This window comes from Trypanosoma melophagium, assembly GCF_022059095.1.
Source record: "Trypanosoma melophagium isolate St. Kilda chromosome Unknown ctg32segment0, whole genome shotgun sequence".
Lineage (NCBI taxonomy): Eukaryota > Euglenozoa > Kinetoplastea > Trypanosomatida > Trypanosomatidae > Trypanosoma > Trypanosoma melophagium.
Genome location: NW_027125166.1, coordinates 237,940 through 260,215, shown reverse-complemented (window position 1 = coordinate 260,215; position 22,276 = coordinate 237,940). Strand labels below are relative to the sequence as shown.

The following is a 22,276-nucleotide window of genomic DNA, read 5'->3' as shown; positions in this document are numbered from 1 at the left end:
ATGACTGAGCGGCTTCCTTAATAAAGTTCTGGCAATCCTGCATATGCTTCTGCACCTTTACCAACTCCGCCTTCTGCTTATCAAGATGCTCTTGTTTAAAGGCAGAGAGACCACGCTTAAGATCATCCTTAATGTGAAAGCTGTTTAATTCATGTACTTTGTACTCCTGCAGCTTCACACGCATGGGATACATTACCTCTTCATAGAATGTTACCAGTTCCCGCACACTGGACCACGCCGTATTCTTAAACTTCTCTTTTGCCCCCGCAACCGCCTTCACAGGAGTATTGTTAGTATTATTTCCACCCTTCGCTGCCCGCACCTCTGCGGCAATCTTTGTCACATCCTCTTCGGCAGAAAGCGTCGCTATTAATGGGGCGAAGCGAGAACGGGCGAGATCGACAGTTGTGAAGAGAATCTCCGCTGGTCGACATGTCTGTTCAAGTAGTGCGGCCGGTACATTAAAGGCACGAGCCACTTCCTCCTTTGCAATGGGTGTACCTAACTTTACGGATGTCTTGGCCGGAGGAACATTCTGTAAAACGGATGCGGAGGCAACAAAGCGCAGCAGCAGGCGGCTACTATTCACAGAAGGAGCTAATCGGCGCATAACTCTCTCTATAGAAGATTATATATATATATATATATATATATATATATATATTGCTTGTTATTGGTACCAATGTAATTCTCTCTCTCTCTCAAGAATGAATGATAATACTATATGTATGCAAAATAGTATTATGTGTATGAAATGCTTCCCTGATATAAAAGAGTAAGAGAAAAAGAAGACAATTAACAAAAAAAAAAATGATCCTCTTTATTGTAAGAAAAAAAGAAGCATTGTAGATATCACCTTGATGATTTCTTATTATGTTTTTCCTCTTTTTCTTTATTTCTTTGCTCTCCTTCTTTATTTTGCTATCATTATTTACACGATGGGATCACGTCTTCTATATCTTTTTTTTTTACACTTCTTCGCTTTCGTTATGTCAATGCCGTTAAAAACCCTTCCAAAAGAGATATTCGTATTATACATTCTTCTTCTTCCTGTTACCATTTTGCGAAAACATGGAAACCTCATTTCCCCCAAATTTCTTCTTTATTCAATTGTCTTAACACCTCCACGAAACTCATCCAGTGTTTTGTATCCCTTCTTCTTCATAATTTCCTGCAGTTCCTTAGCAAGACGATCAAAGATAGCTGGACCTTCTTCATGCAGTGCGGTTCCCACTTGTACCATTGAGGCTCCAGCAAGAATATGGAGAAAGACATCCTCACCAGTGTATACACCACCACAGCCAAATACCAATTTATCTGGGCAACGACGATAAAATGCATTCACATTAGCTAACGCCGTAGGAAGAATGTACTTACCACCCACACCACCAAATCCTTGTTTTGGCTTAATCACAACAGTTTCCGTTGCTGGATCAATAACAAGACCATTGCCAATGCTATTAACACATGTGATAAATTTAACGAGTGGAAATTCATTCAACACCGCTGCCGCCATATCAAAATGTGCAATATCAAAGTACGGTGACATCTTCACTCCAAATGGCATTCCATATGCCTCTGATACCTCCTTTAAATACACACGCATCGTATCAAAGTCATATGCCACTTGTGGTTTGCCGGGTACATTCGGGCATGAAAGGTTTAATTCCAACACAACGCCCTTTTCTTTTGCTACAGGCGCGAGTCTCCTAGACATCGCGGCATTCTCCTCTGCGGAGAGTCCCGACATGGAGAGAAAGAGTGGTTTCCGGCTATAATCGTGCTGTTCGCTGGCATACTTTAAATAGAAATCGAATCCCAAATTGGGAAGTCCCATGGAATTAATGCTGCCGAGTGGTAATCCGCAGTATCGCGGTTCGGGGTTTCCATCACGGTGTGCGGGAGTACAACTCTTCGAGACAAGTGAACCGCTCGCAGAGGCTGTCATGCATTGCAGATCGTCTATTGTACTGCAAAGCACACCAGCGGCATTCATGAGTGGATTGGCAAACTCATGGCCGAGAATATTAAGTTTCAGACTCATATTTGTTCTTTGTAGTGTTCCTCTTTTTTGTTTTTGTTTTTATGTAATGTTGTTTGGTTGGTTGGTTCAACTTTTATTTTTTATTTTTCCCTTCCAGTCCACCCGCCCTGGTTAGAGTTGAGAATAACGAAGAGGACACATATCATCATTATCATCATTATTAATAAAGAGGTAGTGGGGTAACAGGAATATATAAGTAAGCTCAAGAGAAAAACAATAGATACAAATAACAGCCGATAAAATGTGAGATAGTATCAAACACAAAAAAAGAGAGAGAAACCTGCATGACAGCAGGGAAATATCAATAACAACAATAACAGGTGAAGAAGAAGAAGAAGATACAAAGAAATAATGAAACCATCTAATACCGCTGTGTCTTATTCCACCTGCCTAATCATTATCATCATTTCCATCCAGTGAAAATAGTCATACACCACCATATCACCTGAACCTGCTCAGCTGTTTTTTTTTCGTTTTTATTTTCGGTTATTATCCTTATTGCTAAATAAATGAAAAAGTAAAAAAAAACATATTTTATTTAGTTATGATCAACCTAAATTTTTCATTCTATTTGTTGTTAGCAACAACAACAACAACAATCGAAAAAACAAAAACAAAAACAGTATGAACGAGAACAAAAGAAAAAAAAAGGTAATAACACTTCTTTATTTCATTCCCTTTCTTTGTTTATTTCTTTCATTATTTCCTCACGCCAATACACTCCACAAAATCGCCATACGCATAAACATACCGTATCGCATCTGCTTAAAGTACGCCGCCCGTGGGTCTGTGTCGACACTGGTGCTGAGTTCATCATTGCGAGGCAGTGGGTGCATCACAATCATCTTTTCCTTCGCTAATTGCATTCGCGCCGCATCAATTGTGATATCGGCCTTCACAGACTCAAACGACTGCAGTGCGGCGGCATCATCACTCGCAGAAGCCACAAAACGTTCTTTTTGTAAACGTGTGGTGTACAACACATCACTCGCACGCATCACTTCCTCTGTTAACGCAGACGTGCGACGAATCCTTACGCCCTTTGCTGCAATTTCCTTCTCAAGTGAATCCAGCACTTCCTGCGGCATCTGTAGTGCATCCGGGGCAACGAGAAAACGGTTTGGAGGTTAAAATTACGCACCAACAGTTTCAATAGTGAATGTACCGTTCGACCCATCTTGAGATCGCCAATGAGGGCAATTGTGATGCCGTCCACATAACCCAACTCTGCACGAATGGTGAGTGTATCGAGTAGTGCCTGTGTTGGATGTTCGCCAGCCCCATTGCCCGCATTCATGACGGGGTGTTGGGCGACAGCGACGGCCTCGTCAATTGCCGCAGTGCGTGGATGTCGCAATACCAATACATCACTATAGGCATCCAGTGTGCGAACGGTATCGGCCAATGTCTCGCCTTTACTCACGGAGGATGTCTCCACTTTAAAGTTCACAACACTTCCGCCAAGACGAATCATGGCGGCACAAAAGGAACTGAAAGTACGAGAGGAGTCTTCAAAGAAGAGCGGGGTCATAATACGGCCCTGTAATAACTGCAGTACCTCACCACTGTCCACCTTCTCTTTCATAAGAAGAGCGAGACGCATTAACGCATCAATATCCTCACGGGTAAATTGTTCAGCACTTGTCACGCTTTTGCCTTTAAGGCTAGAAACAGGTTGCAGATCTACCATTATATTTCTCTTCTTTTTTACGATATATTATTATATTATTATGTCCTGAAGACAACAATTAATATGTATGACTAATAGTACAAATGTTGTTGTATAATTTGTGCGTTTGTGTCTGTGCGATGCCGCTCCTTAAGACAATTACACGTATAGATAGAAATAAACGAAGAAAAAGTACATTAATAATATGATAAATGTTGAGTAAATTTTGTTCTCTATTCAGGCATTTTTCTTTTTGCAATATTTGATCCTCAGAAAGTGAGACATGTACTTGAAACCTACAGAAATCGGGAAACCGAATTCATTCGCCCCCTAATGAAAGTCTCGATACTTAACTCTCTCTCACTGGAGCTGCTCTTGTTTTTTTTTTCTCTCTCCTTTTTTCCTTTTTTTTTTTTTTTTTTTGGCATTCCCATATCCATGGGGAATTTTTTTTTTCGTTTAAGTATATTATTAGCGTACGTGTCGGTCTTTCTGTGTGTGTGTGTGTATGTATGAGTGCGTGTTAAGCACCTTTGTTACTGACAACATTCAAACACCACCCTCCCTTTTTCTTCCTCTCTCACTTTTCTCTTCGTTCCTTTTCTTTTTAATTACAGTTTACTCGACGACGACGCCATGAATGTGCGGACCTCACTCATCTGCTTTTCTGTAATAGCACCTGACTGTAACCACAATGGGAGCAGCCGCGAGAGTGTGACGACCGCCTCAAAGTCATAACCAAGAGAACCGAGAAACTTCTTCGCCCCCATTTCACGATCAATAAGCACCACAATAGAAACAATCTCCAATCCAGCAGACTTGAGTCTCTCAATCGCCTCCACTTTAGTTTCACCTGTTGTAACGAGATCATCAATAATCACAACACGATCACCCTTCTTGTAGTCACCTTCAATGGCGGCCTGTGTACCGTAGGCCTTTGCCTCACGGCGTGGGTAAATAAGTGGAACATTCATCTCAAGTGCGATGGCTGTAGCAATAGGCAGTGCAGCATACGGCAATCCCGCAATACGATCAAAGCGTAAATGACGCAACACCTTCGCATACTCGCGTGCAACCATGCGAAGAATAGATGGATGTGTTACAAGTCGGCGTAGATCCAAATAGATGGGCGACTTCTTCCCAGACTTTAGCGTAAAGTTGCCAAACCGCACACAGCGGGAAGCAACGAGGGCCATTGCCAACTCTGTTGATGTACCACGGTTAAATCGAATAATGTTAATAGCTTCACAAAGTTTCTTCGCCGCCGCGTGTGGGTCCTCTGCACGGGCCACAGCACGTGAAACATTAATAAGCATTCCACTTCCATCCGCCCGCAGTCCGGCCTCAAGAGCGGCTTTAAGATCGCCGCCCTGCGCGCCAATGCCGGGAACGAGAAACCACAACGTTGGGGCTCGTGCTCGCACACGTCCCAGCGCCACCGCATCTGTGGCCCCTACAACAAGACCGACATTGTTATTATGATTCCACACTGTTTCCGCACGTTCAGCAACGGTTTCGTAGAGATTGCGACCATCCACATGAAGACACTGGATTTCACCAGAACCCCTATTGGATGTCTTGCAGAGAATAAACACACCCTTTGATGCGTACTGCAGGAATGGTGAGAGAGAGTCCCCACCCATGTAAGGAGATGCCGTAATAGCGTGCGCCTTTAAGTGTTCAAAGGCAGACTTGGCGTAGGCATCAGCGGTATCAGCAATATCCCCACGTTTGGCATCCAGTACCACAGGAATGTTTGCAGGGACGTGTGCAATCACGCGTTGTAGTGCATCCCAGCCTTCTTTGCCAAAAAATTCAAAGAAAGCAGCGTTTGGTTTGTACGCGGCGGCATATTCTTTCGTGGCGTCAATGAGACGGATACATTCCTCTGCAGCTACCTTAGCCGTCTTTGCACGGGGGTCAAGACCAATGCAAAGGAGCGTTGTCTTTGCTCGCTCATTTAGCATATCAAAGAAATTCGCAGACATTTTCTTTGTTTATTTTATTTATTTATTTTTTCTGTTTTTATTTTAACGTTTTATTGTTTTTTTTTTATTCGACTATTTTTTTTTTTTTTGCTGCCCTTCTCTGCTTTTCAGACTGAGGAGATATCACTCTCCTCCAAACAGATTCAAAGGCAGAAGAAGAGGAAGAGGAAGCAGAAGATTAAAATGTATAAATAAAATTTCTTTTCCTCAAGAAACAACCCTGTTACAAAAAAAAAAAAACTTTCATTTTTTTTTTCGCAAATTCAAGAAAAGCATCGCAAACGGTAGGGTTCGAACCTACGCGTGAGATCACACCTGCTTAGCAGGCAGGCGCCTTAACCACTCGGCCACGTTTGCTGTGGGGACTCACTTTACATTTCCAATGCGTGTTATGTATTTAACATCATCAACACCTCCGCCCGCCCACACACTGGGAGATATAATATCACGATGTTGTTATTAATGTTTTTTGTTTCTTTGTTTTCTTTTCAGAGAAAAAACAAACAAAGAAACAGAAAATAATAACAATAATGAGGACAGCCCATCAAGAGAAATAACTATGTACGTATATGTTTCTCTCTAATTAGAGAAATTTATGGTTGGGTTTTGTTTTGTTTTCATATCCGCTATACTCTTGTTGGAGTTGCCATTTAAGATCGGATTACAGCATTCATCCCAATAAGAAATCCCCTTTTCTTGTTTTGTAGATTCATTTCTTACCTTTTGTAAAATAATTGTGGTACTGCATATTACCAACAATCATTTGGTATTTCAATAGAATACACACTATGTTTAATCTACCTTGTTTAATATGGTCTAAATATCCCTCTCTAATAGATGAGACACTCACCCACTCATTTGTAATTTTGGGTAAATGAAGACAAGAAAAAAAAAACAAGGAATTTATTCATCATGGTAACTTGTAAACAACCATTAACGGTAGAAATAAATTACAGAAATATTACATATATATATATATAAACATTGCGGAGTTCCTACCGGAATCAGTAGTAAATGATAAGAAAGTGGCAATTGGTCGCCTCCAAAGAAAAGAGTAGTCTGTGTAGTACAAAGAAAACATATGACAGACATAAAAATAGAAATAAATAAACCAATAAATCAAAGAGTAATAGTGATATTGATGATATACAGTGAAAGTACGGTCATACACACAAAGAAGAAAAAAACTTTTATATAACTTCACATCTGTCTGTATAAACCTTTAATTGTCTTTATTATTATTTTTTTTATTATTTTTCCACCTTTTTTACTTTAACTGTGCTATTTTTCCTTTCAAATACACGCGCAATCACACATCTTCCCTCTCTTCGGGGGATGTCGTGATAAATAATGATTGCAACAAAATAAAAAATGGCATCTATACAGCGAAATAATAATAATAATAATAATAATAATAATAATAATAATAATAATAATAATAATCATAATCATAATAATAATAATAATAATCATAATCATAATCATAATCATAATCATAATCATAATCATAATCATAATAATAATCATAATAATAATGGTAATAATAATAATAATAATAATAATAATAATAATAATAATAATAATAATAATAATAATAATAATAATAATAATAAAGAAAACACTAGATGGCATGGGCAGCAGAGATATACGCACACATACATTTGTTCAGAGATGATAGTCACTAAACATAGATACATCTGTTGAAACTGGGTGAGACGACTTGCCTTCACCGTTTTACTCTCATGAATGCCTTTTTTTTTAATTTTTCTTGTCGAAATAAAATCTGTCGTCATTTCTCTTTTTACTATTTTTCCTTGCCCCCTAAAAAAAATGCTTTTTTAAAGAAAAATGCCCCTACACACAGAGAGAGACATAAACAAAGAAAAAAAAGTTCGCACACCTTCACTCGCTGCAATAAACAGTATCTTGAATGATATAAACGGAAAAAATCTGGAAATAGGAAAAAAAAAGAACAGATCCATTATCTACTATTTTTATGTGAAAGAGTTGGGAATTCAAAAAGATCTGCCAGAGGGGAACGGTGGGACCCGTGTTTTATTATCATTACCAGATAAGATATCTTCGCACATGTCATCACTATCGCATTAGAGAGAGAAAAGAGCAAGAGAGAGAAAGGAAAGGTAGAAAAGGATACGGAAATAGAGAAAGGAAGAGAAAAAAAAAAGAAATTTGAGGATTCCACTTTTACTTACGTTTGTTTTCCCTTTCTTTTTCTTTTCCCTCTCTATGCGATAGTGATGATATGTATGTGTATTTTTTTTTTTTTGTATTTATTTTTTTTATTTATACCTATCGCTTGCATTTCCCTTATACACGGTAGTAGCGTCCACTGTAACGTGAATGGCGCACTACTTTATGATGCAGCATCCACGTTACCATCATTCCAATAAAAGCCACACCGGCCACAGAGTACCCAACTGGAAGGATGATCTTCATATATTCCTTAATCGTCCCCATCACGACATCCCTACACGTGGATGTAAAGGTGTTTATCTTCTTCTGATCATTTGGCTCGCACACAGGACAGGTGGCCATCATTGTATTATCATTCACTTTTACAAAAAACGATGGCAGTATCGTGGCTGTCCTACTCGTTGTTTTTAATTCCCTTCTTCCTTTTTCTTCTCGTGTGTGTACTTCCGCTGCCTGTTGTTGTGGTTGTTGTTCCTCTTCGCCCAGCAGTATTTTCCCAATCGCATCCAAATACCTCTGCACCCCCCAGCTGTCTCCCACCACCACATTGCAGGGTGTCTTCCAGCCGGAACACTCCATCTTCAACTCAAACGCACACAAAGCTTCACTGTTGTGCGTGGCCGCATCATTCCAGCCAGTCTCCAAATCCAATTGCTCGCTGCCAACGAGTGTGTACACCACAGAGACAGTTAAAGCCACCAGAAAGACTACGAGTAAGTGGAGAAAGTACAACACCCGCAGGCAGAGATTGCGGGAACAGAGGGCGAGAAAGCCGAGGAGTGAGAAGCCGAGAAGGGCACTGAGTCCAGCAATATAGATAATATACACCATATTGCAGGAATGGCAGACTTCCTGCAGAACCGACTCCACACTATCCCGCTCAATTAAACCAAACGTGAGACCGGCAATGGCGGCAATGGTGAGAAGTACATTTACTCCCATTAATACCATGCGGGAAAATGAGAGACACCCTCGTTCATTGTGCCCATTAGCAGAACTCTCTCGGCGTTGACCCATAGGGACGTGGTAGTCATCGTAATACGTATTCATACCCATATTTTTTTGCCTTTTGCTTTTTTGGTTGTTGTAACTTTTTTTTGTTTTGTTTTTCTACTCTTGTATCATCCGTTTGTACGAGAGAGAAATAGAGAAACAAAAGAACCAGAGAATAATAATAGGAATAATAATATAAAAACAATAAAAGAAATCATCCATGGGAAGGTTAAATAATATTCATACACAAAAAAAGAGCATTCATCAGTAGTTCTTTCTTTTTTTTTTTTTTCTTCTTTTCTTGAAGAAGAAAAGGATCATTTCTTTAAAAGTTCACAGTAAACAATAGTGGTGAAAAGAAGGAAGAAGCAGAAGCAGAAAAAAAAAAGCAATCAATCACAAGTACGTTAGGTAACATACATATACACACACAGAGACAGAAAACAACAACAACAACAACAACAACAAATGATTCCTTACTGGGAATAAACTTCTTCTCTTCATCTGCGTAAAACCCCGCAACTAGCATAGTTTCTTCAGTGGAGTCTCACATATTTCACAGCAAACACTTCCAGGGGCATTAATAAACGTACACACCTCACATGCAAGTTGAAACTCTGCCGTGTTTTCCTCTTTGCCGAGTTCACTTCTTCTCTTCTCTTCACCCACAGCAGCGTACAATCGTGTGGCGGCGAAAGCTGTGGGGTTTTCCGGTATCGGCTGTAAGAGTTCCGGTGGTATTTCTTCCCATACTTCAACCTCATCCACGACATTCTCAATCTTTGCGAGAACCCGCTCCGTGGCGTTTACGGTGAGTATATCCCCATCACAGAGTCCACATTCAAAGAGTGTACATTCCATCTCATTATCATCTACTGCCTGTGAGGAGGAGGGCGTTGGATCGGCATCAACATCAAAAACCACACGCCGCGAGGTATGCCCATCATTCGTACAAGCTTCTTTATTATTATTATTATTATTATTATTATTGGACCGATCTCGATTTCGACGGAGTGGCTTACGTCCGCGCAGAATTTCCATCTCATCTATTGGTAAGATAAACTTATGTGCATCTGCCACTTGTCGTGCTATTGCCAATTTGAGTTCACGCAGTGTTGTGCTGTGGTGTACACCATGGAGGATATCATTAGCGTCGTAGAAATTCTTCTTACTACGTCTAAGGTGTAATTGCAGCTTCAGTGAACCATTCATAAAACAGCGAGAGGATTCCGTAACACTGTCAAGAAGTGCCGCTACACATTCTTCACATGATGGGGGATCAAACACACGTTCTGTGTTACGTTCTACAAAGAGCACAACTTTCTCTTTGTTTACACCCCGCTCAGCATTCTCCACTTTATCTTCCATTGGAAGAAGCATATCTGCATCTCCGTAGTCTTTCAGTATGCTTAGAAACTCCTCCATTGGTACTAACACTAATGGAGGGATCCCTGGTAAATCACTATTCTCAGCAATCATATCATCATTATCACCAGAAACAAAAACAACATCATCATCTTCATCATTGTTATTATTAGTATTATTATTATTATTATTATTATTATTATTATTATTATTACTATTACTATTACTATTGGCGCTAAGATTAACTGCTCGACGGTGCAGTACTTGCCAGAAGTGTTTGGCCGTAGACTTCGCCTCCCAAAACGGATCTGTGGAGTTCATTAGATGTGATGGAAGTATAGCACCACCGTGTGGGCAGCGAAAGGCGGTGTGATTAAACCGCGGTGGTCGTCGCACAACACCCTCCACGTCTGCACACCACTGCCGCCAGGCCGCAATCCACCACAGTGGAACACAGCCGTACACCGTAGTCAACTCTGGACATGTTTCCATGCGTTTCGAATTTAACGCCTCCTCTGCTAACTGCAGTGGGGATAGAGGAACAGTACTAGTGGTATTGACAGTATCAGTTGTAGGCGTTAATGATGTTGACTGTATCTCTTCTGTGGGAAGTGACTCGGTTGATCGATTTGTATGCCGCTTCCTATTTCCCCTACGCACTTTCATAGCATTCCAAGCCGCCTCTTCTCTTCTCCGTTCTTCCTCTTCTTTTTTTAATGTCTCTATAGTTTCCTTTAATGCAGCAACGGCAGCATCCCGGTCCTTTTCCCATGAACGGCGGTGTTCGCGGAGGGAACGTTCGAGGTTTCGTTTCCAAACAGTTCGATTGGGATGTTGTGACAACATATCTGCTAGTGAAGCAGAGAGGAGTTGACTTACAGTAGCAACAGTTCCAAATCGTTTTCTTTCTTCCATCTTTGCCACTCTAATCCCATGACGCTCACTTGTTGTAGTTACACTCTGTTGAATGCAGTCTGGGCATTTGAGAGTGGTGTGCGTGGGAAGATATGGAAGTATCTGTTCAACCCAATTGTCACTACTACTGTTATTATTATTATTATTATTATTATTATTATTATTATTATTATTATTATTATTATTATTATTATTATTATTCTCAGAGAAGAGAGGTCGTAGAACTCGTTCGCGAAGATAGAACCAGAGATCTACAGGAACAATACGAACAGCCGCAGATGGAGCCAGTAAACCATGCTCACAGAGTAATTTGCCCACATCAAGGACTGGAAGTATTGACGTGGAAACATTATCTCCTTCCCATTGTTGTTGTTGCTGTTCCTTTTCCGTTTCCTCTTTTTGTAATTGTGAAAGGGTAAATAGTCCAGTGAAACCCTGATGATTCACCACATCCTTCCATTTGTTACTCGCCATACGAGAATCTTCCCAACATTCAATCACACTTTCACTCACATAAACATATGCATCCTCTACACTCTCTCCATTGTTATTATTATTATTATTATTATTATTATTATTATTCGCAGTTCCTTTACTGGTGGAGCTTAATAACGCCAACGCCGCACTCTCCTCATCCCATAACTCCTTCTGCTGTAATACTTTATTTGCCATGAAAACAACACAGGTGTTACAGAGATTATCCCGAACTCGCCAACGTGCAAAAGGACCATAATACACATTATCATTATTATCACTATCTACTTCTGCAAAAGAAGACTCCAGTGATGTAGAAGTGCTTTTCAACAGTAATGCCAACTTCACTACAGTTGAAGAAGGAACAAGTTTATAATTTCCCCACGGGGCTAACTTGTTATGTGGACAACGGGCATCACACATCTTATCAAGCAGTGTGGCGGCGTGATGAGCCCCTTCAAATAAAATATATCCCGGTGTTCCACCATTCATAACATCTGCGGTCGACTGCACATAGAAAATTTCACTCCCATCAGCTCCAGAGACAACTGTAGGTACACTAAACTCATTATTTACGGATTCCGTCGTATTAATAGTATTATTAGTAGTATCCCCAGCACCAACACCACTACTACGTAATCGTTTTTTACGCTTCTCACCATCTCCATAACGCCGTACATTTACATGGGATGGAAAAAAACATCGACCCAGAAGTAGTAGCCAGTTAGAGGGGAGAGCAAAATAATCGTCCACATCATTCTTTACCCACGTCTCACTCAACGGACGTGTGTTTCCCAGTGAAAATCCAGCAAATAGTTCCCGTATAATCTCACTCCATTGCTGCATAAAAGACATGACTTCTGTGCGTCGCAGTTGCCATGTCTGTCGTGCACTCACCAATTCATGATTTATTCGTTGTATGTGTTTGAAAAGACGTGGGGGAAGTTGCTGCATCATGGCAGGATAAACATCCCTTCCAGTTTCCATACCTTTCGGATCTACATAACATTCCTGAACATCTCCTACCCTATTACCACCACCAGTACCGGTTTGACGTTTTTTGTATACTAACATATAAACTTCTTTTGAAGAACCGCGTGTGCCTTGAAAACGATGTTGTACTTTTGTTACTTCACCATCATCAAATTGATACCAACCACCGTTTTCATCAATCTTTCCATAGAATGTATAGTGTCCACAGAGAGCCGTTTCACCAAGATGATTGATAATACCATTTAGTGTATAAACCGCCTCTGAGGAAGATGTATTCTGTCCAACCGTAGTATTTCCTTCATTATCATCCTGTTGTTTTTCCTTTTGTTGCCGTTTCCATTGATTCATGTATTCCGTCAAATCCCACTCAAGAGGAAAATTCACCGATTTCGTCACCTTCTGTCGCTGCAATGTTTGTACATCAAATGTAAATCGATTAAGATGAATGACGAGAACATCTGGAAGGACTCTAATGTACGGTGATAAAGAGACTGTAGTGGTGCTATCACACCCCTCACACACAAAGCCCTCCACCTCTTCTGGTTGAAGAAATGTCTTCAGCGATTCCTCTAATGAACTCTTCACAGGAAGTGAGAGAAAAGAAAACGGCTCTGCACGTTTAAAAGATCTTCCACAATTCCAACAGGCACGATCATACAAAAGAGCTCCTTCAAATGTGCGTCCCACCGCCTTACTTCCCTCACGTTGCAGCCATTCAATCAATAGGGCAAAGAATTCCTGAGCATCCTGTTGAATTTGTGTATCTAATGAGAGAAAGGAGGCAAAAGGTTGGGCATTTGCACCATATCCATCTCGAGTAAATGCCATTTCTGCGAATAATTCACCAAGACCAGATGCACGTAATGATGTTTCTTCGGATGTATTGTTTTTTTCCTGCATCTCATCGATGGCGTGATTTTTATTCTTACTATTATTGTAATGTTGGTCATCTTCACTACTGGATGAAGTAACGGCATCTTTATAGACACTTAGTACCTCATTCCGAACACTTGGTATATTAAAAAGTAACTGCAATACAGCATTGAAATAACATGTATTGCCTAAATTTCGAATACCTCTTCGTATTGGTACTATCTTGTTTCTGCTGGTCACACTATTACTATTAGTACTAGTACTTGTACATGTTGTATTTACTATACAACCCGCTATCGCCTTCTTATTTCTTTCTTCATCTTTATTATTATTATTATTATTATTATTATTATTATTATTATTATTACCCCTTTCATTTTCCTTCTCCTGTTGTTGTTGTTGTTCTTCTTCCTCGCCATAATAATCATCCCCTGGAAGCAGTAACACTTGTGGTCCCTCACCCACAATGTCTGCTATACAGTCTTTAATCGCCTCATTCTCACTTGATAGTGTTTGAAATCCTGCGAAACACCATGGTGAGGCAATGCAATTCACTGTTCGATTTTGTACAGTTGTGTGACGACAGAGACACGGTGTATCAAAGCGATAGGCAGCACGAAACACATCTGATGAAATTGAAGATGTTGTCACTGTTATTCTTTGGATATTATGATTATTCGTGTCCTTCTTGTTATTATTATTATTGTTACTACTACTGATGATAGAAGCGGTAGTAGTAGTATTCTCTTCCTCTTCATTGGTTGAGGAGTGAGTTATTTTATTCACCCAACGATCTAACTCTAACATTAGTCAAGGGAAAAACTACAGTGAAAAAATAGTTCATGGTTATAAAAATAAAAACAACAAATTCAAGAAAAAAAATAAAAAGGGGAAAAGATGTAACTAAAAGATAATAAATAACAACAAGAACAAGAACAAACATACTCATTTCTCTCTCGTACACAAAGAGAGAAAAGATAATTAAACAAAAAAATAAGTGGATTGTATTTGAGGTTTTGTGAAGAATGTCATTTATGCCAAAAGTACCAAAATGGGGTATGCATCTGAAGCAGAGCAACGCACAGGATTATCCCCATGATGGCCCTTCGCCTCTTCTTCTGTTAGTGGTACTTCTGTGAAGGGCCGAAGGACAATGAACTGCCGTCGTTCATACCGGCGAAACAGTGGAAGTTGTTGTTTGTGATTCCTTGATGGCAAAGAACGAAAGAAACATCGCTGAAATCTCCCAGCAACCTGCGGTCTTCCCTCATGATGCGATTTCAACTCTTCCTCTCCCGTTTTAGTCTCTGAAGTTGTTTTAACCGTACCGAAACTATTATTATTATTATTATTATTATTATTATTATTATTATTCATGATTGGAGTACAGGCGTTAAGTGAGAGTGGTGTACCTAATGGTGTATCTCCCGATATCTCCACTGTACTCTCCACATTATGTATATTTTCTGGTAAAAAGTAATAGTGATTCGTCTCAGCATCATATTTATGACGAAAGAATGTGTTCGTAGTGCGTTCATGCTCTGCTGGTGCCCCTGCCAACACCCACGCATCATTATATCCCGGCATTGTCTCCGCTCTTCCCATGAAAAAGTTCCCCAACAACACATCTGGACGTGCCACCTGTGAAACAAACATAAGTGCTGTTTCCCGATGAGAATCTAATTGTCCTTTTACGCGTGTGTTGGGTAATGTAGATAATGAGCCAACACTTAATGTAAAGGGACTGCCGTCTGTGCTAACATCGGGGGATACAAGTGGTTTACCACCAACGGCTAGACTTTTACCACGGTAGGAGAGATCCACGTTGGTTAATACAAAACGGGTACCAACAGTAGTTTTACTCTCTTGTGATTCCATCACTTTTCTTCTTGTTGATGTTCCTATTGTGGATTCTCCATGTTTGGGGTTAGAAACATCATTATCATTATAGGTAAACTCTGCAGTGAGAAAGGGATAGCATGGAAGAAGACGTCCACCCCATAAGGAGTCACGTCTTCTAAACAGTTGTAAATAACCACAACGTCCATTACGCACAGAACCTATTAAATCATATTGAGGTTTACTCTTATTATTCCCACTTGTAACAGTCATTGATGTATTATCGCCGTTATGAGAGGCATGACTGCTATGAGTCGTATTTCCATCACAGAGAGCCTCTGCAATAGTGGGAAGAGAATCCTGCAGTGCCACAATGTCTGGTGCGGTCTCTGTGATTGTACGGCAGAGAAGCGGAATTCGTTCATTAATTGAAAGTCGACGTTTGCAGCGGCGATATGTGTGACCAGCGGCATCTACAGACCATGAAAGTAAAGAAAGAGGCGGTGCTGTTGAAATAGAGCGGTAATTCCCTGCTAATGCTACTGTTACTACTGTAGATGTTGATATGATCGTCGTCGTTGTTGTTGATGTTAATAGAGATAATGACAGTGATGATGATAGGGGTAATGCCTTAGGAAGTGAGTATTGCAGTTGTCCTGCATGGCGAGACCCCCATAAACGGCGCATGAAATTAACTGAAACAAACAAAGAAAATGGGATACAATAAACAATAAAATATATATGTAAGAAAGAGTAATCTTCCAGGGGTCCCTTTTTATCAATAGGATGAAATTAAAACGTAGCTACAACCCATTTATCGTACCATGGGCTATTGTTTATATATAAATTCGTTGTTGTTGTTGTTTTTTTCTCGTTTGTAGGCCACACCCGTATTATTTGGTATGGAACTATTCCTCTCTTCCACCCTGCAGCGACATTTCTTTTTTTTTTTTGCCACACACAATCAAAACCAAAGACAACGGCAAAGGTGAATAAATGGCAGAGCAAAACAAAAACGAAAAGAAAAGTAAAAAAAAAAAAAAAACACACACACATCGGAGAAAATACATTACGCAGGAAAAACACATAAATTGCCATTTTTTAAGTTCACTCCCACCCGCTCACTCACCCAATCAAACACCTACTCGCTCACTTCATCTATCAGAATCAAGATAAAAAAAAACAAGTATAGTTGCTCGTTTTTGTCTTATTTCCTTTTTTTTCTTTTTTTTGATGATGCCGTTCCCCATTTCCTCATCGTCTTCATATTCCCATTCCCTAATACACAATAAACCTCCCCCTCCAAATAATAATAAATCAAGAAACGCAGAAAAAAAAAAGAAAGAAAACATCGCATTAGAGGAGTTTAGCGATATGTGTCTCAAGCTTCACAGTATCTCTTGCGAATCCCTCTATTCCCTCTGCGAGTTTCTCCACTGCCATGGCGTTTGGTTCACTCGCGAAGAGATCCTCCGGTCGTGTAATCTCCGGTATTTTCTCCTCCTTCTGCGTGAGATGGGCGGGATCTAATCGCCTCTGTACACTTCCTGTCGTGTTGGCGAGTTCCTCCAGCAGTTTTGGGGCAATCGTGAGTTTGTCGCAGCCGGCGAGTTCGAGGACTTCGCCGATATTGCGAAAAGACGCCCCCATCACAGTTGTGGTGTATCCGTGTTGTTTGTAGTAATTATACACCCGCGTGACTGCCCGCACACCGGGATCCGCCGCCCCCGCAAACATCTCCGCCGGTGATTTACTCTCATTATTATTATTATTATTATTATTATTATTATTATTATTATTATTATTATTATTATTATTATTTGCTTGTTGGGCTTTGGCGTCGGCAATGTACCAATCGAGAATACGGCCCACAAAGGGGGAGATGAGAGAAACACCGGCCTGCGCACACGCCACCGCCTGTCCAAATGAAAATAAAAGAGTGAGATTGCACTGAATGGGCGGTGTGTCTTTTTCCAATATTCGTGCGGCGGCGATGCCTTCCCACGTGGAGGCGAGTTTCACATACACTCGATTACGTGCAATTCCACACGCCTCATATAATCGAATGAGATGTCGAGCCTTTGTGACCATTTTCTCTGTATTGTACGAGAGACGGGCGTCCACTTCGGTACTCACGCGGCCGGGGATTACTTTTAATATTTCCACGCCAAAACTGACGGTGAGTTTATCCACGGCGAGTTCCAACATCTGCGCCCTTTCATCGCCGTCTGTTGTGAGTCCTTCTCGCATTTCATTAACGTGTGTTTTGGCGAATTCCACGGCGGCGCTAATGAGATGGGCGTATTGTGGGAGTTGACTGCCGGCGAGTACAAGTGATGGATTTGTGGTGGCGTCCTCTGGTTTATATTTGGAGAGGAGTGAGAAGTCTGCCGTGTCGGCCACAACAGTGGTGTATTGTTTAAGTCCGTCTAATAGACTCATTCTTTTTTTATTTCCTTGTTTGCTTGTTCGCTGTTGTTTTTATTTTTATTCGTTTATTGAGGTTTTTTTTTCCGTTTTGTTTGTGGTATTGTTGTTTGTAATATCTTTTTTTTTTTAGTGAAGATCTATTGTGGTAGATGGTGATAATGTGATGAGAGGCAAACCAAAGAAGGAGAAGATATAGAGATATAGAGATAGATAGATATACAGATTTATGTAGATAGATATTGTATGTGTGTGTGTATTCAATTATATATATATATATATATATATATATATATATATGTATATATATTACTGTAAAATAGAATTAAAAGGAAGGAAAACTAAAGAAAGAAAAAGAAAAAAGCATAAATACACATATATATCCCTGTAAGAATGAATAGCAATAACAAAGATAACCACTAAACTCTACCTGGATACACATGTATAAAAACACAGAGAGACTTCTAAACATTTACACAACAAATGAAGAAAGTGACAAAAGTAAATACACATGCAAAAACAACCCTATATGTCCTTCTATACATATATACATAGAAAGATCAATAACTAAAAGTATATATATACCTTGAGGTAAGTTTATATAGGTAGATATAACTAGACATATAGGTTACAGATATGCAGATCACTTCAGAGATACACGCACATTAATTTGATTCCTCACAAATACCAGAAAAAAAGCGAACAAAAGATACGCTCCATGCATAAATCGCATACTTCATTATATATGTAATCGACTGCAATAGAGAAATAGATAGAAAGAAAGGGAAAGAAGTTTATCCAAAAAATGCACTTCAATGAAAGAATGATAAACACAACAAAGGGGGAAAAAGAATGAGAACCAAAATGAAGCGCGGGATTTCCCAAAAGAAAGAAAAATAATAAGAAAGAAAACAAAAAAAGTAATACGAAAGGGTCATAAAAAAAAAAAAACATTGACGATTATAAACTAAAAGAATTGTAATAATAATAAATAATAATAATAATAATAATAATAATAATAATAATAATAATAATATCTTTCCCCATTTCCTTTTCTTCTACTACTTCCCATTTAATTCGCACCACTCTCTTCATTATTATGATCATGACTATCATCATAACCCATCTGCCTCAGTGTATCCATCAACAATCCATCATCCTCCAACTCCTGCAGTTTCTCATAATCCCCAACAAAGTGTCCATTCATAAACAACGCCGGTGTGGGGGGAACGCCTGTGGTCTTTCCTCCCCCAGACGCTAAATACATCTCCCGCAGCCGCCGCTGCAAGAGGGCATCATCGGCCACATTTACTTTTTCATACTTGACTCGTTTTAAGTATAATAACGTTTCAATCTGCCGGCAGTGATCCCGCACTCGACGATCTCCCGTCATTGTGGTTGTGAATAACAACGGCTGCACTCCACTTAATGGTGGGGATGCCAGTGATACTCCCGGCGTTGCTGTTCTTCTTATTGCTGTTGTATTATTATTATTATTATTATTATTATTATTATTATTATTATTATTAGTGGTAGTAGTAGTAGTAGTAGTAGTAGTAGTAGTAGTATGAGTATTATTGTGGATTGATCTCTTCTGTGAGGCTGCTGTGTTCATCGTATTCTGTGTTTGACCTGCATGATGGCCCGTCTGCGGTTGAATACTCCCAACACAATTCGACAATTCCAGTTTCTGCAGAATATTAACAGCATCATTAATTGTATGCCGCCGTGAAGAGACGAGATAGGCGAGTTCGTCAATCATGTCGGGATCGGCGTTTGGAAATGCGACTTTTAAGTGTCGTGCGGCCCGACGTTCTGCTGGATATGATGTATCTTTCATTGTATTGTTCTTGTTAGCAGTATTATTATTGCTATTGCTATTGATATTGGTGTTTTTGTTATTATTAGTATTATTGGTAGTAGTAGTAGTAGTAGTAGTAGTAGTAGTAGATTTGCCTTTATTGAGCGATGGGGTGATGGCACATGCAGTGAAGAAAGCCACGAGAATAAATCAGACTTGTAATATAAATATATATACGGGTTTAAAACGTTGTCAATATGATCTTACTTTTTTCCCCTCTTGCGTACGAGTATTACCCCAAATAATAGCAACCGTCTAAATAATAATAATAATAATAATAATAATAATAATAATAATAATAATAATAATAATAGGGTTTTTCTTTTTCGTTCTTTCTTCTTTCTTCCTTCTTCCTACAGAATAATAGATAAATAAACAAATCTATCTATATAAATGCAAATGTAAAATCCTTGAGGTGAGTTTATCTCCTTTCTCTTGAAGAGCCAACTCCAACACTGAGAAACAAAAACAAGAAAAACGAAGAAAAGAAGAAGGAATCAAAAGAAGAGAAATAAAAAGAAAAAAACAAAAAAAAATAATTTCTTTAAACATAAAATATAAACAGTAATAAAACAAAAAAACATCCATAAGGAAACCCACACAGACAAAGATATATATATATATATATATGAGAGATACCTATACATTGGCATATATCTATGGAGAAGAAGGGTGTAAAAATAACCATAATAACACAACACTGATAGATCAACAGAAATAAAGAAAAGAAAAGATCACAAATTCATTCCCCAGACACTCACAAAGGTAATTATGAGATAAAGAGATGAATTAAATGAACTAACGAACAGAAGGAACATGCCGTTGCCGTAAAACCAGGACAAATTTAAAAAGAAATACATCCCCTTTCTCTTGTCATATGCACATAAACCAAGAATCCGCCACAGCTATGCCAAGAGTAGAGAACAACCACTACAACAGCGTTAGTGTAAAAAGAAAAAAAGAGAAAATGCATCTAAACAGGTTTGTGATTTAATCAATCATATTATTCTCCTAATATTCCCCTTTCTTTCTCGCTATCTTTGTCACCCCATGTATTTATATGAATGTTAGTGCTCCACCTCCTCTTCTTTTTTTCTTTACTCCTGTACCGTACCAATTTACAAAACCCAATATCAATCTCTACAAAAATAACACCGGGAGATGGAGAAATATATATATATATATATATATATATACTACTCACCTTTAACTTCTCTTTCACAAATATTCACTCTCTTTTCTATGTTCCTTTTCCTTTCCTCTTTTTTCTTTTGTGTGTTTGTATGCATTCCGCTCCTTCTTGATGTTGATTAACACCATCATTCTCCTCTTCGCTTTTTTCTTCCTCATCTACACACCTCCACACACAAATAAAAATAAACACTCTCTTCACTTACCGCAATGTATTTCTCCCTCGCGGTGCATTTCCCTGCAGAACAGGCGCAGCACCGGGGCCGTCCAGTTTGGACGCCATTGCGGCCTCCGCACACGGTGCACGGTGTGGGACCAGCGGCGCCTGTCGGCTTGGCTCATATAACGGCGTGGACTGAACTTTCTGCTCTGGCATTATGGATGGATGGGTTTACTGATAGATAGACTTTCTTTCGGTATTGATTTGTTTTTTTGTTTTGTTTTGTTTTGTTTTACGCTTCAACTGGGTTTAGGTTCTTTTGTAACTTCTGCTCCTCTATTAATGTATTTTGTTGTTGTTGCCGCAATTGATAATAGACACTCTTTTTTTTCTTCCTTGTGAGTGTGATTGTGTGTAATACGATCCTCCTATTAATATGGGGATGTAAGATGGATTCTGGGAAATAGGAAGTCGTAAAGAAAATAAAGAGAGAGAAAAGAAGAGAAAAAAAACGATATATCCTACAAAGTAAACCATATATATATATATATATATATATATATACGTACTCTTCCTCTTCATTTTGTTTTGTTTTTCAATTCTTCCTCTAGGAACAACACCGATTATTCGCTCTGCGTAGTTGATTTTATACTAAAGCAGTATATTTATGTAGTGACTGTCACTTTGTTTTTTTTTTTCTTGTTTTTCGTTCGTTTTTTTTTTTTGCATTTTGCACTTCTCAATGAAGTACATTGCACGTTCACAAGATAAAGTATTAAGAATAAACTAGCGTTTTGCAAGCATATAAACACAGCATAATATATGTATACGTATACATATATATAACAGACCCGTTTTCGTATCAAATCATGTTATTCCATTACTACCGTTCTTCGTTCTCGCTCATTATTTCCAGCAATTGTGAAAAAAAATAGCAGCAATAGTAATAATAATAATAATAATAATAATAATAGTGCTAATATCAGCAGCAAAAGCAAAAAGAAAAAACATCAATATCTGTACTGAGAAGTACTTGCGTCTTGTAATGACTCTTCTTCACTCCTTGTGTATTTCCCCTTCTCCTTTTTCCCTTTCTTCTTCTCTTTACCGATCATTAGAAAGTTTCTTTTCTACTTCCTTTTCTTCACGTACGCACAGACATTATCTTTTTTTTTCTTGATTTTTTTTTACTTCTTTTTACCCATCATTAAATCAAACGTCACCACCCATTACAGCAACGCCAAGAAAAAGAAAGAAAACAAAAAAGAAA

At 39.0% G+C, this 22,276-nt stretch overlaps 9 protein-coding genes across 9 annotated transcripts; all 9 read right to left on the bottom strand.

The window, feature by feature from the left end:
- LSM04_000034 (uncharacterized protein) lies at positions 1–610 on the bottom strand (the record flags this gene model as incomplete). Its single annotated transcript, XM_067334893.1, has 1 exon — positions 1–610. A coding segment is annotated over one exon (610 nt), but the record flags the coding sequence as incomplete, so codon positions are not given.
- Positions 611–1,102: 492 nt separating this feature from the next.
- On the bottom strand, positions 1,103–2,044 carry LSM04_000088 (Dihydroorotate dehydrogenase domain; the record flags this gene model as incomplete). Its single annotated transcript, XM_067334892.1, has 1 exon — positions 1,103–2,044. One exon carries the CDS (start codon positions 2,042–2,044, stop codon positions 1,103–1,105), a length of 942 nt encoding a protein of 313 aa, XP_067189151.1.
- A 707-nt stretch (positions 2,045–2,751) lies between these two features.
- Positions 2,752–3,734, bottom strand: LSM04_002678 (Aspartate/ornithine carbamoyltransferase; the record flags this gene model as incomplete). The annotated part of the gene is made up of 2 exons (XM_067334891.1): positions 2,752–3,132; positions 3,210–3,734. The coding sequence occupies 2 exons, from the start codon at positions 3,732–3,734 to the stop codon at positions 2,752–2,754; spliced, it is 906 nt and encodes a 301-aa protein (XP_067189179.1).
- Positions 3,735–4,324: 590 nt separating this feature from the next.
- On the bottom strand, positions 4,325–5,701 carry LSM04_002973 (Orotidine 5'-phosphate decarboxylase domain; the record flags this gene model as incomplete). Its single annotated transcript, XM_067334890.1, has 1 exon — positions 4,325–5,701. One exon carries the CDS (start codon positions 5,699–5,701, stop codon positions 4,325–4,327), a length of 1,377 nt encoding a protein of 458 aa, XP_067189185.1.
- Positions 5,702–8,029: 2,328 nt separating this feature from the next.
- LSM04_007806 (Tetraspanin/Peripherin) lies at positions 8,030–8,866 on the bottom strand (the record flags this gene model as incomplete). Its single annotated transcript, XM_067334888.1, has 1 exon — positions 8,030–8,866. The coding sequence occupies one exon, from the start codon at positions 8,864–8,866 to the stop codon at positions 8,030–8,032; it is 837 nt and encodes a 278-aa protein (XP_067189232.1).
- A 564-nt stretch (positions 8,867–9,430) lies between these two features.
- On the bottom strand, positions 9,431–14,335 carry LSM04_008189 (Peptidase C19; the record flags this gene model as incomplete). Its single annotated transcript, XM_067334887.1, has 1 exon — positions 9,431–14,335. One exon carries the CDS (start codon positions 14,333–14,335, stop codon positions 9,431–9,433), a length of 4,905 nt encoding a protein of 1,634 aa, XP_067189238.1.
- Positions 14,336–14,560: 225 nt separating this feature from the next.
- LSM04_000933 (uncharacterized protein) lies at positions 14,561–16,054 on the bottom strand (the record flags this gene model as incomplete). Its single annotated transcript, XM_067334886.1, has 1 exon — positions 14,561–16,054. The coding sequence occupies one exon, from the start codon at positions 16,052–16,054 to the stop codon at positions 14,561–14,563; it is 1,494 nt and encodes a 497-aa protein (XP_067189161.1).
- Positions 16,055–16,723: 669 nt separating this feature from the next.
- LSM04_006003 (Transaldolase/Fructose-6-phosphate aldolase) lies at positions 16,724–17,809 on the bottom strand (the record flags this gene model as incomplete). The annotated part of the gene is made up of 1 exon (XM_067334885.1): positions 16,724–17,809. The coding sequence occupies one exon, from the start codon at positions 17,807–17,809 to the stop codon at positions 16,724–16,726; it is 1,086 nt and encodes a 361-aa protein (XP_067189218.1).
- A 1,057-nt stretch (positions 17,810–18,866) lies between these two features.
- On the bottom strand, positions 18,867–20,243 carry LSM04_002513 (SH3-binding; the record flags this gene model as incomplete). Its single annotated transcript, XM_067334884.1, has 2 exons — positions 18,867–19,750; positions 20,219–20,243. 2 exons carry the CDS (start codon positions 20,241–20,243, stop codon positions 18,867–18,869), a joined length of 909 nt encoding a protein of 302 aa, XP_067189176.1.
- Between the last annotated feature and the right edge of the window lie 2,033 nt (positions 20,244–22,276).